Genomic DNA, 18,604 nt, shown 5'->3' on the forward strand with positions numbered 1-18,604 from the left:
GCGCGATATCTCGGCCAAAAAAAATCGCAGACCACTGGCTAAGGTCTCTTTCGAAAGAGGAGGATTCAGACTTCGATTTCCCTGGCGAAAAAGTAGCGAGAAAAATTTATCGAACTCCTGACAGACGACTGAAGTCGGAACACTTTCTGGGAGTAACTGCACTCTCTTTCTCGGCCGGTCCTGAGATCAAGAAATTTTTTCGAATAAGTTCAACTCAGGAACGTCAGAGTAGAGGCTTTGCCCTTTAAAATGAGACCAGGCTGAACTCCCTGCGATTTTTGTTGGCGGAGTTACAGGAGCTCAAAGATTGACTACTTTTTCGGGCTCTGGATCCTCTAGTGGTTCAGAGGCTGCTGGCTCGCTTCTCATTCTAGGCGCGATATCTCGGCCAAAAAAAATCGCAGACCACTGGCTAAGGTCTCTTTCGAAAGAGCAGGGTTGAGACTTCGATCTCCATGAAGAAATAGTCGCGAGAAAAATTTATCAAGTTCCTGACAGACGACTGAAGTCGGAACACTTTCTGGGAGTAACTGCACTCTCTTTCTCGGCCGGTCCTGAGATCAAGAAATTTTTTCGAATAAGTTCAACTCAGGAACGTCAGAGTAGAGGCTTTGCCCTTTAAAATGAGACCAGGCTGAACTCTCTTCGATTTTTTTTGGCGGAGTTACAGGAGCTCAAAGATTGACTACTTTTTCGGGCTCTGGATCCTCTAGTGGTTCAGAGGCTGCTGGCTCGCTTCTCATTCTAAGCGCGATATCTTGGCGAAAAAAAATCGCAGACCACTGGCTAAGGTCTCTTTCGAAAGAGGAGGATTCAGACTTCGATTTCCCTGGCGAAAAAGTCGCGAGAAAAATTTATCGAACTCCTGACAGACGACTGAAGTCGGAACACTTTCTGGGAGTAACTGCACTCTCTTTCTCGGCCGGTCCTGAGATCAAGAAATTTTTTCGAATAAGTTCAACTCAGGAACGTCAGAGTAGAGGCTTTGCCCTTTAAAATGAGACCAGGCTGAACTCTCTTCGATTTTTTTTGGCGGAGTTACAGGAGCTCAAAGATTGACTACTTTTTCGGGCTCTGGATCCTCTAGTGGTTCAGAGGCTGCTGGCTCGCTTCTCATTCTAGGCGCGATATCTCGGCCAAAAAAAATCGCAGACCACTGGCTAAGGTCTCTTTCGAAAGAGCAGGGTTGAGACTTCGATCTCCATGAAGAAATAGTCGCGAGAAAAATTTATCAAGTTCCTGACAGACGACTGAAGTCGGAACACTTTCTGGGAGTAACTGCACTCTCTTTCTCGGCCGGTCCTGAGATCAAGAAATTTTTTCGAATAAGTTCAACTCAGGAACGTCAGAGTAGAGGCTTTGCCCTTTAAAATGAGACCAGGCTGAACTCTCTTCGATTTTTTTTGGCGGAGTTACAGGAGCTCAAAGATTGACTACTTTTTCGGGCTCTGGATCCTCTAGTGGTTCAGAGGCTGCTGGCTCGCTTCTCATTCTAAGCGCGATATCTTGGCGAAAAAAAATCGCAGACCACTGGCTAAGGTCTCTTTCGAAAGAGGAGGATTCAGACTTCGATTTCCCTGGCGAAAAAGTCGCGAGAAAAATTTATCGAACTCCTGACAGACGACTGAAGTCGGAACACTTTCTGGGAGTAACTGCACTCTCTTTCTCGGCCGGTCCTGAGATCAAGAAATTTTTTCGAATAAGTTCAACTCAGGAACGTCAGAGTAGAGGCTTTGCCCTTTAAAATGAGACCAGGCTGAACTCTCTTCGATTTTTTTTGGCGGAGTTACAGGAGCTCAAAGATTGACTACTTTTTCGGGCTCTGGATCCTCTAGTGGTTCAGAGGCTGCTGGCTCGCTTCTCATTCTAGGCGCGATATCTCGGCCAAAAAAAATCGCAGACCACTGGCTAAGGTCTCTTTCGAAAGAGGAGGATTCAGACTTCGATTTCCCTGGCAAAAAAGTCGCGAGAAAAATTTATCGAATTCCTGACAGAGGACTGAAGTCGGAACACTTTCTGGGAGAAACCGCACTCTCTTTCTCGGCCGGTCCTGAGGTCAAGAAATTTTTTCGAATAAGTTCAACTCAGGAACGTCAGAGTAGAGGCTTTGCCCTTTAAAATGAGACCAGGCTGAACTCCCTGCGATTTTTGTTGGCGGAGTTACAGGAGCTCAAAGATTGACTACTTTTTCGGGCTCTGGATCCTCTAGTGGTTCAGAGGCTGCTGGCTCGCTTCTCATTCTAGGCGCGATATCTCGGCCAAAAAAAATCGCAGACCACTGGCTAAGGTCTCTTTCGAAAGAGCAGGGTTGAGACTTCGATCTCCATGAAGAAATAGTCGCGAGAAAAATTTATCAAGTTCCTGACAGACGACTGAAGTCGGAACACTTTCTGGGAGTAACTGCACTCTCTTTCTCGGCCGGTCCTGAGATCAAGAAATTTTTTCGAATAAGTTCAACTCAGGAACGTCAGAGTAGAGGCTTTGCCCTTTAAAATGAGACCAGGCTGAACTCTCTTCGATTTTTTTTGGCGGAGTTACAGGAGCTCAAAGATTGACTACTTTTTCGGGCTCTGGATCCTCTAGTGGTTCAGAGGCTGCTGGCTCGCTTCTCATTCTAGGCGCGATATCTCGGCCAAAAAAAATCGCAGACCACTGGCTAAGGTCTCTTTCGAAAGAGGAGGATTCAGACTTCGATTTCCCTGGCAAAAAAGTCGCGAGAAAAATTTATCGAATTCCTGACAGAGGACTGAAGTCGGAACACTTTCTGGGAGAAACCGCACTCTCTTTCTCGGCCGGTCCTGAGGTCAAGAAATTTTTTCGAATAAGTTCAACTCAGGAACGTCAGAGTAGAGGCTTTGCCCTTTAAAATGAGACCAGGCTGAACTCTCTTCGATTTTTTTTGGCGGAGTTACAGGAGCTCAAACATTTACTACTTTTTCGGGCTCTGGATCCCCTAGTGGTTCAGAGGCTGCTGGCTCGCTTCTCATTCTAAGCGCGATATCTTGGCGAAAAAAAATCGCAGAGAGCTCTCTAAGGTCTCATTCGAAAGGAAAGGCTTCATACTCCAGTATCCCTCCAGAAAATGTCGTAGAAAAAATTTGTAGAGTTCCTGAGAGTCTTCTGAAGTTGGAAAAGATTCTGCGACAAACAGCACTCTCTTTCTCGGCACGTCACGGAGTCGAGAATTTTTTTCGATCAAGTTCAACTCAGTGGTGCTAGAGTAGAGGCTTTGCCCTTTGGAATGAGACCAAGCCCACTTCCCTGCGATTTTTCTTTGCGGAGTTACAGAAGCTCAAAGTTTGACTACTTTTTCGACTCAGAATTAGTGATCCTTTAATTCTCCTCTGGAGTAATTAATAGGGTTTGCTGAATAGTACAACATTTTTCTCCCCAATTTTTTAAAATGTCTTTCATTCTGTTCCTCATGTGCTTTGTTCCTCTGCGTTGCGTTAACAAATTAATTGCTTTTCACACATTTTGCGAGCCCAGCCGTATTTCCTGTAACCCGCCGCTTTTATGCCGTCGTTCTCATTAATATTTTTAAGCGCTTCGTGGCGTCGATTCAGCGGTTGAAAACTGCCGCTGAATCCATGCATTTTGTAATATTTTAATTCATGAAGTCGGCTTTATAACGACGCCGCTTTGCGCGTCGAGGGGATCAATTTACGAGGGTTGGTTCCGTTCGCTTTATCGTGGGTGTCATTATTATTCCTGGCGTACGTTTTTCATCGGACCAGGGGAACGGCTAATGACATTTTTCAATTTTCTCGCAACGTTGCTAGGAACACGACACAAAGAGGAACGAAATAAAATACGGTGGAGGCATGTCTGTCGGCTCGACGTAGAACAGGTACATGCTCGTAGAAGCGCATTTACATGGCAGCTACTTCAAAGCGCCCTCGAGGGTGCTTAGACCAGGTGCTTAGACGGGGTTCGCTTTCCTAGGAACACGTCGAAATTCTTGTTTTCCTTCGTGACATCGCCTTGCCTCCTTATCAACTGGTGTTTTTGAGCTATACGTTGATTTATTTAATAAAATCTTAACAATGTGGTTCGACAACCATGTTATTAGCAAGTTCTTAGTATTGTAGCTGTCTTTCTTTAGGGATATCGAGGTTTGAATCAATCTGCTTCTAGTTACGTTTTCTAAATCTGCGATTTTTTATTCAGAGTCGAAGTCAGAGATGGTCTAGCTTTACACAGGTTGGCAGAGACTCAGTTCTGTCGCCATATCTCGTGCCTGTGGACTGTAGAAGACGCCACGTCGACAGAAGTCCTCCAGACAGCCTCTTGAAAGAGATAAAGCGATAATCGGTCAAGCTCGACAGATTCACCTTTTACCCATCATTCTTATTTTTACTCTTTACTCGAGCCAGTGGACGAGACTGTTTGCCAGCAACTCTCTAATTACCCGCAGTCTCTAACGAGCTAACGAAGACCCTGTTCTAATGACTCGCTCTGCGAGAGTCCAATTTTCGAGCGTTAGATGTGCTCTGATAAGCAAGCGAACACTGTAACAATTGTTCTTCTCGGAAAACAGTCGAATTCAATATCAGTAATTTCCAAGTTTATTAATTATACGGGGCCATCGGCCGAGGATTACAAGCGATCGTTAATATGTAATCATATTCAGTGGCTGTTCGCGAATGGTCATAATATGCTAGCCCCGAAATTATTAATAACGCGCCTCTGTAGAAAAGCTTCCATATTCGAGATGGTCATGCGTCAGAGAGGGCATTCACACAGAAAAACGTGATTCTCGTCCAGAACGATTCTCCACTGGCCTCGCCATAAATTTCATTATCTCGGAAGTCGAAGCGTGTACACTCCATCGGGGGGTTGAAACAATGGGATCGGTTCAGCGCGGGGGCGAGCGAAATTAACTTCCCAGCGTGGTTCAGGGTAGGAAACGAGCGTCGATGCTTGACAGAGTCCCTGTGCCGCGACAAAAGAGCGCAGTTTCGCGTCAGCAGGTGGAGCGATAAAAAAAGAATCCGCGCCAAGGAAGAAGCAAAGCGTCGCGTCGCTCAGGGGTGTACAGGCATGAGATCCGTTTTTACTGGTTAATAAACTTTATGAGACCGCGTCCACCATTACACCCCTCGAGCCCTGCCTCTTCTCGAGCATTTTTCCAAAAATTCTCAGCCGCCCCCGCGGAATCATCCGTTTCGAATATTTGTTTCGTCGGTTTACTTTATCGGGAATTCATTCGGTCGAGAGGCCAGGTCGTCGGACTAATAAAGTTCTGTCCCGCTTTATGGGACGATAAAGCGACCGTGGGCAACTCGGTGCAAGTTTATCCGCGCGGATGGCGTCTACTAAGTGCTGCGGGGGAAACGACGACGCATAATCGGTTGTAAAAATAGCGTAGACGCGGTGCCTTTCAGCGGGCGTCGCTCGGGTGAACGATCGAACGTTAGTGGTCGTTTTCGGATCGTTTCGATGAAAATAGGATGGTCTCCTTCGTTTTTCTGCAGTTTCTATATTTAGTGCTCTATCCTAGTTACGATGCGCACGGCGGTGGTGAAAGGAGAGTTTGAAAGTTGTATATTTATGTGGTATGAATAAGTAATTCTAACGTTGCTGATATTATTAGTAGTCTACTAGCCTATACAATCTATTTAACATAGAAACTCTGTGTTATACTAACTCTCTAATTGCTCATTTGAAGTTTCTTCTCACTGCCACTGTGCCTGTAGCGGAAATCAAGCCGAATTAGCCAATTTCCAGTAATCCCCAATTAAAAACACAGCGACCTGCATATAGCTGCTCGAATTTCATTCTCGTGTGCATCGATTGCTCCCTCCCACGGAAGAGCAACCAATTCGATATCCTAAATCCGCGTTACTCGAACCGTCAACAATCGCCAAATCCGCGAGCATGTTTCGTCGGTATTGCGCCCATTATATTTCGCAATAACTGTGCTCTGTCCCCGTCGGGGGGGATAGAGGGGGCGAAAATAATGGTCACGGGGTAGAAAAGGGGTGGAATCGAACAGGGGCTGGGAGATCTCGGTGGATTCGAGGATACGCGACGAACGAAATCGCCACTGAGACCGACATCGTGGCCGATATCGCGGAACGAGCAGTTTCCCTCGGATCTGCTGCGTTTCCAGGCCGAGGGAATTCAGTTTACTCGCGATTCAGCCTTATCGAAAGACGTTCTCGAGAATGTGCTCCCTTCTAAGATAGGTGTAAGGAGAAATGGACGCTGAGGAACAGACAGAATGTGCAGGAGTCCCTGATATGAGGGTCTACATTAAGATTCCTTGGCGAGTGGGTTGAAATTTAGGAAATTTGAAATATTCAAATTTTTAAAGTGATTTTGTTTTACCAGATAAGTTTGAATTTGGAGATAGTTAACAGTGTAATTGATCACATTACTGATATTAGAGTTATCAATTCTCGTCATAATGTAGATATAGTCGAACTACAGTACAAGGAACTTCGTCTGCGTCCGCGATTATCCACTGTTGCGAGCATTGACTTCGGAGTCTGAACAGAACAGTGCCAGATTCCACTCTGCGGGTCGAGTGTATCGGACAATATGTCATCCTTAATCACGTTTTCCAGGGTCTCAATAACCTCGTGGCACAATTCACTTGTGGCGAAAATAATTGAATTTTCAACCCCTTTGGTATTCTATAAAATGTAAAAAACTATCTGCTTTATCATTTTTTTTTACATCAAACGCAATTTTTATGATCTAAATAGAGGTACTAGACTGTAAAAAATAATTACCCATAAGAAAAAGATCGAATAGTATTGCTTTACTCAAGCTCTGTTGTACCACTGCAATTTTAAGTAGTATAAAACCGCTTTGGTCAGACATACCTGTATGAGCTACAGAAACGAAGCAGCACCGCTGCGTTCAATCTTCAGATACACGTCGCTACTGTACCGATATAAGGGAAACAGATTAAAGCGGAAATTAATCATCAAGAAATAGAATCGAGGAGAAACGATGGCAGAAACAAATACACAGTTCTCTGAGATCAGTCGATTTCGACGTTCCTCGCTGCAAAGCTAAAACAACGAAGAAACTCTTGCCACGGCTCTTGAATCGTCCGAACTTTTTACTCGCCCTTCGAACAATATCCCAGAATCCCTTTTTACGAGTTATTTTTCCGGATTGTCGCAAAAGCTGACGGTCGAGTTCCAGTTGAATTTCGAATTTCCCTTCTGGCTTACCCCCATTGCTCCGTGAAATAACTTTTCACCAACGCTTGAATATTTCATCGCGTAACATAAGGTTACCGCGGGTGGAAGACAAACGAAAAGAAACGAGGTCCCTGGAAGTGAAAAAAACGAAGAACGCTAACTCGATTGCAACGAATTACGGAAATCTCGATCGATCGCGTTTTTTCGCTTCTCCACTCAGTACTTTCATTTATCTTCCTTTGTTCGTCTCTTTAGCATTTCCAAAGGTGATTGATAATTAGCAGGATCCATCGATCGAGGGAATTCCCTCCTACCACGAGCGAAGTTAAAGATCGATACTTCATTGCTGGGGGATGGGAAAGCTCACAGAAGATTGAATGCATAAAACCTTCAGCCTTTTTATTGCCTCATCAGTAGACTAATCAATCGAGTAATTAATTTCACGTGCGATATTTCCATTGCGGATTCGCTTGTCTCTTTCCTGGATTAGTTATTTCCTTTTCACGATAGAGGAAGCTAGGATAGATCGAATAGATTAAAGGAAAATCAGAGAGGGATAAATCTTTCAGACTTATGTGAGCATGGAAGTCAGAGACCATCGGGAAGCCGCGTAAAATTTCTCTCACCAGCTCCAGTCTCGGAGCGGGTCGCGCTGACATGTTTAATGCAACGACTTGTGTATTCGAGCGGCGTAGCGAGACGGGTGCATAAATATTTGAGTTTTCCGTGTTGCGTATAAGTGATACAACTATTGCATTAACGAGGAATGACGGTCGCGGTGGCTGAGGGACGTCGAACAGCGAATCGATCAACAAAGATGAACTAGTAAACTGATGGTAAATAATTGATAGAATCAAACGAGAACGTTAATTCTGTTATAACTTCCATTTTATTGCGAAACATAATAGTAAAAGGAAAGAGAGAAAAAGATACAAAAGCGTGGAGTAGCAGAGAGTAAAAATTTGAAAAAAAATTGAACTATTTCTTTTATTCTATTTAAGTTTATTCTGAAATATTTTGCAGGTTAATAATTAAAGCAGGTCGCAAATGTCCAGATTGTATATCGTATTAAGGAGATTAGTTCCACGCGGCAATAGTGCGCGCCATACGAAACGACCTCGTAAAGAATGCCCAACGTGTGAAATTGCCAGGCCCCGCATTAATATTCATTGCAACGCAAACAACGAGTAAATTGTTGTTTAAACATAATTTGCATGGTAGCGCCATTTATAACGTTTAGCAAACGTCGATTGCCGAAAATCCGATACCTCGACTGTTCTGCAAACGTTCAACAACTCCATCGAGAGGTGTGCCGCAGTGCTGGCAAGTGGACCCCTTTATTTCCGGTTTCTCGCAACTGACTCTATATCCCAGCGTTGAATGCTCGCAAATACAAAAAAATGCGCTGGATTTACTGTAAAAAAGTGCAGATTTCGATTCAAAATAACAGAGGAAAAAATATCTCAACCTGAACCAGATTTGAATACCATCGAAATTCTCCATATTCTAATATTCCTATTTTCCAATTCAAACAGCCCATTGTGCGCTACGTGAAATTTCCCTAACGCGACTCCGTCGAACACGCAAGATTCCTTCGCGACGAGATACTTGTTGAGCGCGTCTAGCTCACGTGAGCTGGAATACAGTCGAAAGGGCTAGATCCAGGAAATTAGATCACCGTGGAGGATTGAAGGGCCTGGTCTCAGCCCCTGGGCGACAGTCGACGACAATTGGGGGTGGGGAATGCAGTCAGAACTCGAAGCCAAGCGCCTTTCGATTTCAAAGTGGTATCGATCGTTGTTCCTCGCGAAGGAAAACACTCGAACCTTCAGAGTCTGGGGCCACTCGTCTATGGACTGGCGTTTCAACTTTCAACGATTTCGATTAATAATATTCGCGGTATTACGAACTGAAACCAGCGAAGGGCTGTATTAAACGACGAAGGTTCGTCGAAACGAGGTAAACGGTGAATAAATTACGAGTCCATAAAAGTGGCCACGACTGGGAAATTAGATCGGTTCCATTAACCATTGATTACCTAGGCTTGAATGGACAGCGATTGGGCCAGAATTTATTCCAGCGTCGCTCGATAACTAATTCGTTTCGTTCCCTTTGGGCGGAGTTTCGCGAATAACGTTCCCGAGACTGACCCTTTCGCCTTTCCTCGTGCCAGGAAATTGAAAGCTCGCGTGTTTGGATTGCGATTTTCACGAGCGACGACGAAAGAAGCCCGGCGAGGGCCACCATTTTTATTAGACCCATAGGTGGGCGTAGAAAGGAAAGCAGGTAATACCATTAAGCAGGAGAACCTTCAGCTCGACGAATTCAATCTCATTGCTCGACAGGATCACGATTCCTCGAGCCTGTTTAGAGCGTGGGATCGAACTTGGCGTTTGGGCTTGTTCCAGCAGAAAGAAACGTTCTCCTTTTCGCCTAAAATCGCCGACTTTACGTCGCTGCCGCCCCCAGGTATTGGCCCGCGAAACTGGTCCAATATCGAGCCAGGAATCGAGTATCATAAAACCTAGATGAAAGTTAACCTTTTATTATTCTTGCTTGCCATCAAGATGAACGATCGCGAAATCGTTTCCTCATGTGGCTGAATATGAATTCTTCTATTAGCTTCGGTAATTGAGTTGCCCACGGCTGGATGGGTTACGGTGATCGAAGTCATTTAGATAGGCAAAGAAATTATTCGATGCTATTTTTGATATTGTTTTCGATCAGGCTTTTCGATTCAATTCACGGGTTTCGATTAAACGTTATAATCCAAGGTGGGGAATTGTTGGTAGAGGTATAAAGGATGTTATATCAATCGAGGTTGTTACTGTTGTTCCATTTTCGGATAGAAACATTCTAGCTCCAATTGCATTAATTTCCCCGCAATGTGATTTCGAGTTATTGACCGGATGAGTATGGCATGTTAATACATTAAAGGCACACGCTCCATGCGCCTGTGAAATTTGTCGAAAGGATGAAAAGTTGAAATGAATGCGATGTCTCTAGGTAATTACTTTCATTTCAGAGGCTTTTGCGTCACAGTATTCTTTGTTTTAAAATAATATATCTCTGAAATTCGATTCTCAGTTGAAATTTCTGCTCCTCTGACAAGCTTTTATACTTTTCCAATGTTTGCACTATTATATGCAAATACAGGGATAGTACTATCGATCCGAAAGGCCAATTGTTTCACCTACTGTCAGAATAATCAATGCTACACTACACCCATATGCAATAACGTCATCAGTACATTTAGTGATATTTCATAATACGTGCTTAGATAGTACAATAAAATAACACGAAATTACAGTGTGCTATCAAAATTATACAATGAACGATGCTCCAAAAAACATATCGTGACATAAACCACAATCGATAGGTGTTTCACTTGTTTCAAAATTTGCTCCTCAAACGAAAAACGAAAGCAGCTCCTGGGAAATTAAAAAGCATGAAATAATCAAACGATAATCCCCTCGTAGAACAGCTAAATTCTTTTGCAAATTTACCTCCTTCTCTGATCTCGAGCCACGAATATATTGCACAGATTGTTATTACAATGAAATTTAGGAATATTGATATTCACGGTGCAACCTAATTCTTTCTCAACACAAGCTTCCTCCGCCGCTGTCGCTCCTTCATGGCAGCGCGGATGTAAGGGAGTTTCTGGGCCATGTTCATCAATTCCCAACGATGGGCGGAGATCCTGGCGATTATCTGCGAGGAATAATCCTTGCGGAGTTGCTCCCGCAGCTCCCAATAGTAGTGTATGAAAGGATTGATCGACCGACAAGATAAGCTCTTTTTATTTCTCCGTGGCAAGACGGAGCCCCGCGAGTTCTCCTTCGACGCGGATCGTCGTCGTCGAATGGCTTCCCGCGATTGTCGATTTAAATGCATCGTCCCCGATTTATGTAGCGCCGCCACGATAACAACGTCGCTTTCGTGGATATTCACCGCAAAATTTCTCACTTTTAGTGCCGCTCGACATTTAGGTTGTAACTACCACTTGGCCAGCTCGATCGGTTTGAAGCTCGCCGAGGTATCGGGGGTAAACGACACTCGATCGATACCTTTCTGTTGTTTCAGCGTTTTTTCTTGTACGGGGTGTTTCGAAATCATCCAGTGTCCGAAAACGACTATCTAAGAACAGTTTTGGCTTTTAATAAATCAATCTGGTTTGAATAATTTATTTATTTCTGAGATGAAGTGTAATTTTTGGATCAGAGAGATAGACGTTTTGGAACACTGAGATTATTAGTGGTGTAGCTGAGAGTGATAGGTGGTTTAGGTGAAACCGTGCAGGAATAACAATTTTCTTATTTGTCTGACACTGACTGAACTCTTCCACTTTGTCTAGGGGAAGCTACATGCAAATCCACTTACATGGCACTACGAGTGTCTGGAATATCACGATTGCTCGGAAGTCCATCGGAGGCTTCCTGATTGAACTTGTTCCTCGCGTATGGGTCCTCACCCGCGCGGAGTCCTCCTCTCGAAACGTACCTTAAAAGCAACCATAAATTCGAGGTTATTATTCGTCCGAGTATACTGAATAGTAGAAGAGGGGATCCCTAATTCAGGAAGCACGGCGTGGTTCCATAAAGCACGGTGTCTTGAGTCAGTATAAGAGAGAAAACGAGGCGCGTCGCCACGATGGCATCAGATAACACGTTCTTAATGGGAGTTCGTGGAATAATTAATATCGATGCGCTAACTTCAGGCTGAAGTCCGCAGTACCAAGCTGCAGTTACATTAATACTGGATCCTGAAACCCTTTTTCGGCCGTTTAACAATGCATAAGGCCTCCCTGGGTATTAGTATTCAGCTGCTCAGCCGCGGACTGGGACTGCATTCTAAATACTTTTCAAATACTTTCTATTACTGCGTCGTCGAGGTCGTTGTTTAACGCGAATCGCAATTGTCTGCTGGATCCCAGTCTATAGAAGTGAATTTTATCTTCAGAGTATCGCTTCATGAAAAAAAAAGACTAAAAATTCTTTTTGATTGGTGAGTGATAAATAAAAAGCTACGCTTTTTGATATTTACAGAATTCTTTTAAGCTTCTTATGGTCTCGTCAAGTAGTTATTTGTAGCTTCACGTTTCGTAAGAGGGTACAAAGACGCAATTTGTTCTTACCCCTGCTCGTCGAAGTAATTCCACGTCACTCTTGGATCGGGGGTAGGAGCAGGCAACAGCTCAGATGACATCACAATGGCGGTGCCATCTGGGTCCACGTAGTTGCCGGAATTTCCGGCGGAGAGGGCCAACGACGCCGGCTCCTTCAGTCTCAGAGCTCTGTTTTCGTTCTGCAAGCAAACGGAGATCTTCTTGAAAACGTGTTATTAAATTTTCTGCCGGAATTCGCTCGCACCGAGCAAACACTCTGTGCAAAGAACAAAGGCAACGTTCATCGAATCGCTTTATAATAACATTTCCCCGACAGACGACGAAGTGTCAAGGGTTGAAACGTCTCGAAGGCTTCCTCTGAGAAACAACGAGCTTCGCTGCATCTTATCGCAAGTAGCTTACTTCAGACTCAAAGTAAATTAGAATTAAGCTTCATGAATTGAATTCAGTTCTCTGTTAGCATCTGTTGCCTTCGTAGCTTCACGATACATCAGTTGCCACCAAGAAGGATTCAACTGAAGAAGGTTCGAAGGCTGTCTGACCACCACTGGTTAAATCTACTTCAGCCAAAAAGTCGTCAGACTGCCTTCCTCCTTAGTTCCTCGAATCTTCCACCACGATACATCAACAGTTACCAAGGAGAGTTGATCTGAAGAAGGTTCGAAGGCTGTCTGACCACCTCTGGCTAAATCTACTTCAGCCAAAAAATCGTCAGACTGTCTTCCTCCCTACTTCCTCGAACCTTCCACCACTGAAACCTCTGTGAATACAACATCCATCAGACATTTGTCTCCGACTTGTCAGCAACTCGCAACCAATCGAACCCCGCGGCTGCAGTTTGCAGCGACGCAGCGAAATCGATGCAAGAGTCCTCGTCCTTCGCAGCTTCCTAGGCCTTTAGTTGGCTTCGGTACAAGAACCAATTGTAAGACTCATGGAGTCGGTTGTGCGGCGGGGCTCTTTCTATTGACACATCATCGAGATACGCCGTATTGATTCTGAATTGATACGGAGTCGCGAGGTACTTCGTATCTCCTGCTGGCCTTTGTGAGCGCCTGCCATTGTGCATCGGATATATAGGTCATCGAATTTTGCTCATCGCCATCTCCCCAGTCGGATCTCCGGCTGTCTGTCCGATGCGTATAGATACGTCAGACACAGGAGTGCGGGTCTTGAGGAAGCGATAGGGGGTGCAGCGCATCGGCAGCTGGCAACGTTCGTCGATTTGCCTGAACGCGATGGAGTAGATTAAAACTATGGCGTACCATTAAAAAAAGTTATTCAAATACTTGTTACAAAAAACATCGGCTTTGAAGGGCAGAAATAGTTTTACAGCGAACGATTAAAAATAGCAATCCAATTACAAGGGTCTGCGTAATTATATCAGCTTCTACTGGAGTAGAATTTCATAGTTTCAAAGTGAAACTATGAAAAATTTCACAGTGCTTTTCCATTCGAAATTGCGCTGTATCGAGAGAGTCAAACTTTAATCTCTACAATTTTTTCATCTACATGCTCGCCTATAAATGATCCACTCTCGTTCATCGATGAGAATGTAATTGCTTCCAGGGTTCGCCAAGTTTTATTTCGACGAACCAAACGTCTCGTTTCGACGTCACGTGGTCGGGCAGACGAAACCGGATGCAACAGCTTGCCGCGTGCCGGCTAGCCGACTGCACTTCCGGTCCAGCGCAACTCCTGACCCGTGAATTAATATTTCACCGTGGCCACGTTCTGTCGCAGTTCACGCTCCCCCTTCTACTTTTGCACGGCTTTCACGGTTCGTTCTCCATCGACCGCTCTTTGTTCCCTTTCGAGTCATTTACTTCCTCCCCACCTCCCTCTCCCGTGGCCGTCTTTGACCGTGAATCCGAGCCACGCCATTTACCACCCTCCCAGAAAATATTGCTATTTACAGCTTACTGCTGGGACGCGATTGTTCGCCAGTCGCCTTTTGTTCGACGGATCGATGGATCCTTTCGTTCTCCTTAATGCACTGCGACGTTGCCCTCTTTGGTCTCTGAGAAGATTCGTTTTCTGGATGGAAATATTTCGTCCGTGACAATTAAGGGTGAATTTAGGGTAAGTGAAGATTTTCTAAATTTTACATTTACAAATTTGTAAGTTTAAGTTGAAGGTGAATGTTAGACAGTATTTAAGTGCTCAGCTTCAGGCAGCTAGGAATAGATGAATTCTACAGTAAATAAATAGTGTAATCACTATCTAAAGAAAATGATCTATCTGATAAGAAACTATTACAAGTTCCTCTTGAGATCTTCATCTCCTTTAGACAGTGAATACACTATTTCAGAGTATCCTTCAGAGCAACTCCCAATATTTTCATTCTCAAATGGACACCCATCCTTAGGATTACCAAAATACAATATTTCCCCCTCTGTTCTTTATTCAGCGCGACGAAACGATCCATCTGCTCAGCGCCGCGTCCGAAATCGACCGCCCCGCGGAATTTCGTCGAGTCGCCAGTAGCACGATCGCGGGTCCAGCAGTATTATCTCTTTTCGCTTGACAAATTCACCGCACGTATCCGTCATAAAATTCATTGCGCGTGCAACGATTACGCGACGCCCGGAAATGCAGCGGCACGGGCTTATCGCGATAGACTTGAACAATGACCGTGGCTTTCTGGCCTGGAGGACTGTGTTGGCTCGCGATACGAAAACGGAAGCGCGGAAAAAGAGCATCGCTGCAGCATCGACAGGAACCACGTGCGGTTGCACGTAAACGCAATGCAGAATCAATGACTGTTGCGTACGTGGTTGTACGTCAAATTAATATTGTACAACAGGATGTTTAGGAAACTGTATTTATTTTTCTATCGATACAAATATTCCTGATAACAGAAGATAATGGTAACAATCATCGAGGGATAGTGTTCATATTTATGGCAGAACGTCTTGGAGAGTTTCTGAGAGTCACAGGTGACGTGGATGGACGATTCCACGTGGAAGATCGTTGTGCTGGATTAAGACGCCATCATTCAGGAAGTGCATCAATTTGTCGTTGTCAAGGTGCATTCTTCTGCGCGGATCGATGGTGTTCAACGAACCGACAGCTTCTCGCGACATTAATTGTGGGATAACGTGTCGTTGGGATCAGTGAACCGTTGTCAATTATCAGCCATCGAACGCTGGCTTTCGAACTTTTCGTTTAGGACAGCCATTCTCTGCGCGCCCATGATAACGCGAATAATCAGAGCACGGTCGGTTTGTTATAAAATATTCCACAACAAAAAGGATCCACGTCGATGGGATTAATTGAACGCGTTATGAGGACTGGTGATTCTGTATTTCTTGGTTTCAACGCGGGTAACCGAAATCGAGCGGGCCGATATTGCCACGGTACGTGATTCCACGATTATTATCGACGAGGGTGGCATTATTAATCTCGTTATTGGCCGCTCGACAATGCGTGCGCAAACGTAAGCGAATTAGAGTTAACGATATTGGCCTGTTTCGATATTGCCGCGCGGGAATACATTTTCGCGACTAAATTATGGTGACGTTGCCATCCGTCACTGGGAGCGTTGCGTCGCGGGACCTATGGAATCGTCACGTACGCTGCGTCGCCACGGATATGATCTCCGATTATCCCGCCTCCCCTGCACGTGTCATTCAAGACGCCCTCCGCGATACGGATCTCGATTTCGATTCATGAATGTATTATAAGCGAGACGGAATTGGGTTCTATTCACATATCCAAGTAAATTCTAATATTCAAATTTTATTCCAATATTCAAACTATCGAATTTTTTAGTACCCACTTAAATACCTATTCAAAGTTTCTAATATTTATTTAATTATTTATTCTTTTTCATGGGTAGAGACTTATTTTTACGTGAAAGCGAATCACGGAAACAGTTTGAATAGCCTCAATATTCACATTTTCGATATCTGTAGTATATTTACTGTGTCCTCAATAAACTCTGCACTGACTACCTACAAAGTTAAACGAGAGTCAAATTTACAAGGGGTAGGGTTCCAAAAAAATGTAGACCTCTACATTTAAAATCACAGTGCTTCAAAGCAATCAGTCCAAGTCCCATGTAGCCATAAACCTCCTCTAAAAGCAGGCGTGTATTTTTCGCCATATTTCCCCTTCCATCCATCCATGCCACTCTGGGGGTAAAAACCTAGGGGTGTTTGCCTACAGACCACCGGTGTTTACTGACAGAACAAAAATTTTTCTCTGTGCACGCCAGGTAGCTGCCAGAAGAACGTCGGAGACGCACTCGTCGGAATCTCAAGCTCGAAGTGGCGTATTCCACCTGTTTTTCCATCGTTCTTAACTTCTCTGTTCCTCGACAACGCTAGAGCCAGCGATTTACATTTCAAGAGGAGCGTGGGATCGGTCCAGGAAGGAGAGTCGAGAAGGTGAGAGGGAGACGGCTGCTCGATACGTTGCTGGTGAGTTATGAGTAGATTTGCATATAGAAACTGGGCGCGGATTCGCTGGGATGCGGACGGTGGACAAAGTAGACAGCTGACACTCGAACGCGACGCGAGGGCATTAAATTCGCGCCGCTGCCCTGTCCATTCTGGATTAAATATCGCTGGGAAGGACACGTTTGATCGCCCAGTGAGTGATCCCGCGGATCGAGACCGTTTCGGCCACCTGTGCCTCAGCGCGGGTTTAAACAAGAGATAAATCTCACTGTTTGTCTACTCTCGGCTTTAGAAGGCTCCAAAGACAAATTTGTTCAATCCTCTGGCGGTATCCAATGTGAAATTAGTTTTAAACAGATTGGCGTTTATGTTGCGAAATTTTCACTTGTATCAGCGGTGGAACGATGAAATATTGCTGGTTAGCGGTGGCCGAAACGGTTAACGCGATAATAGGGGGACTTGGTGTCTTGAAGCGGGCGTTGACGGATTTTGGGACAAAACTCGGTCCCGCTTCGGGATGTGATTGATGTTAGTTTGGAAGTATGGTTAAAACGAAGGGTGGAGCGGTTGCTCGTACGCGAAATAACCTTGGATGTGATTGATTAGGGAGTGAATATAATTATACGAGCTTGTAAGGTACGATGGTATTAGAGTATGTTCCTTAGGCATGTGACTGTGAAAATTCGAAACATACAAAATTGTATCAATCTAGGGATAAATATAATTACGTGCTCGTAAGGTACGAGGGTATTACAATGTTCCTAGGAACCATGATTATGAAAATTGAAGCCATATGAAAATCTATTAATTTGCAATTGAGCCATCAGATTCCTATACAATCGGGGTAATTTTCTAGACAGAAAAGTGTGTGGTCCCATGGCTCCCCCGCGAAACAACCGAGCCTCCGCGGATCCAATTAACCGTAAAATTACATCCTGAATAATTCGACGAACCAATGAAACGGAACGCTTATTACATTCCTGCGGCCTTGTAATTAACGTGCTCCCATATAAATTATGGAACGCAATTAAAATTAATGGTATATTTCCATTATACGCTCCGTCGACGCGTTCCTTTGACTCGGGGATCTGTGGAGGAGGGAGGAGGAGGAGGAGGGGGGGGGGGGGGGGGGGGGGGGGCGCAATCGACGTCGAAACAATCGTCGCGGTGGCGAAACCTCAGCGATTTCGCTGCACCAGTAAAGGGGAAAGTAAGGAAAGAACGAGAATTGTAACAATGATAAACGAACACGTCTAGTTAATTAAAGAGAGTTCGTACCTATTGGTACTGGTTATTGTTGCGAAGGATTAATCAGAGGGGGGTTAACTCGAGCAGGATCCGTAAATCTAGTTAGCGAATGAACTTTTAGGGCACGGGCTCCTATCGCCCTTTACACACAGGACACTTGCGGTTAATGGCTGACCCTGCGTAGCGTTACTTCTGGTGGTTTCGGACGATTGCGAAGCGGACCACGAGCTTTCGAGTAATTTAATGTCTCCTCGGCGGTCCTCAGCATTTTAACGTTCATCCCTTGACTTTAGTCCGCGTGAAGTGCATACGCTTTACAGGAGATAAATTTTCAGAAGATTAATACGAATGATAGTGTGCCAGTTTTGCAAGAAAAGGTATTTTTGTACAAAGTATTATTGAAATATTCAAATATTTAATAATTTTAATTTCATTTCTAATTGTCTATTTCTCTGCGCATGGCTTCACGTGAGGTCTAAGAAAATGTAACTATAACCAAACAATTTTTAAAATCTTTCTATTACACGAGAGAGGTAGGGACACCTTACATAATGAGGGCACAGAGAATAATTTAATAAATAACTTCAGCTTCTCCCTATTACCTAGTATAGGAGGCTAAGCAAAGGCCACGTCGACTGAAAATTTGGCGGGTGGTATCGGTGCGG

The 18,604-nt window shown here is 44.4% G+C and overlaps 1 protein-coding gene across 1 annotated transcript in view; it reads right to left on the minus strand.

Annotated features, from left to right (window-relative positions):
• Nucleotides 1–18,604, minus strand: part of Pgant2 (polypeptide N-acetylgalactosaminyltransferase 2) — a 160,235-nt gene that overhangs the window by 23,339 nt on the left and 118,292 nt on the right. The window contains exons 2-3 of the mRNA XM_076383355.1: nt 12,298–12,467; nt 11,544–11,663 (exon numbers count right to left, since the gene is read on the minus strand). Of these exons, the coding sequence (XP_076239470.1) occupies nt 11,544–11,663; nt 12,298–12,467 (290 nt within the window). The remainder of the gene's footprint in view (nt 1–11,543; nt 11,664–12,297; nt 12,468–18,604) is intronic.

This window comes from Calliopsis andreniformis, chromosome 8 (genome assembly GCF_051401765.1).
Source record: "Calliopsis andreniformis isolate RMS-2024a chromosome 8, iyCalAndr_principal, whole genome shotgun sequence".
Taxonomy (NCBI): domain Eukaryota; kingdom Metazoa; phylum Arthropoda; class Insecta; order Hymenoptera; family Andrenidae; genus Calliopsis; species Calliopsis andreniformis.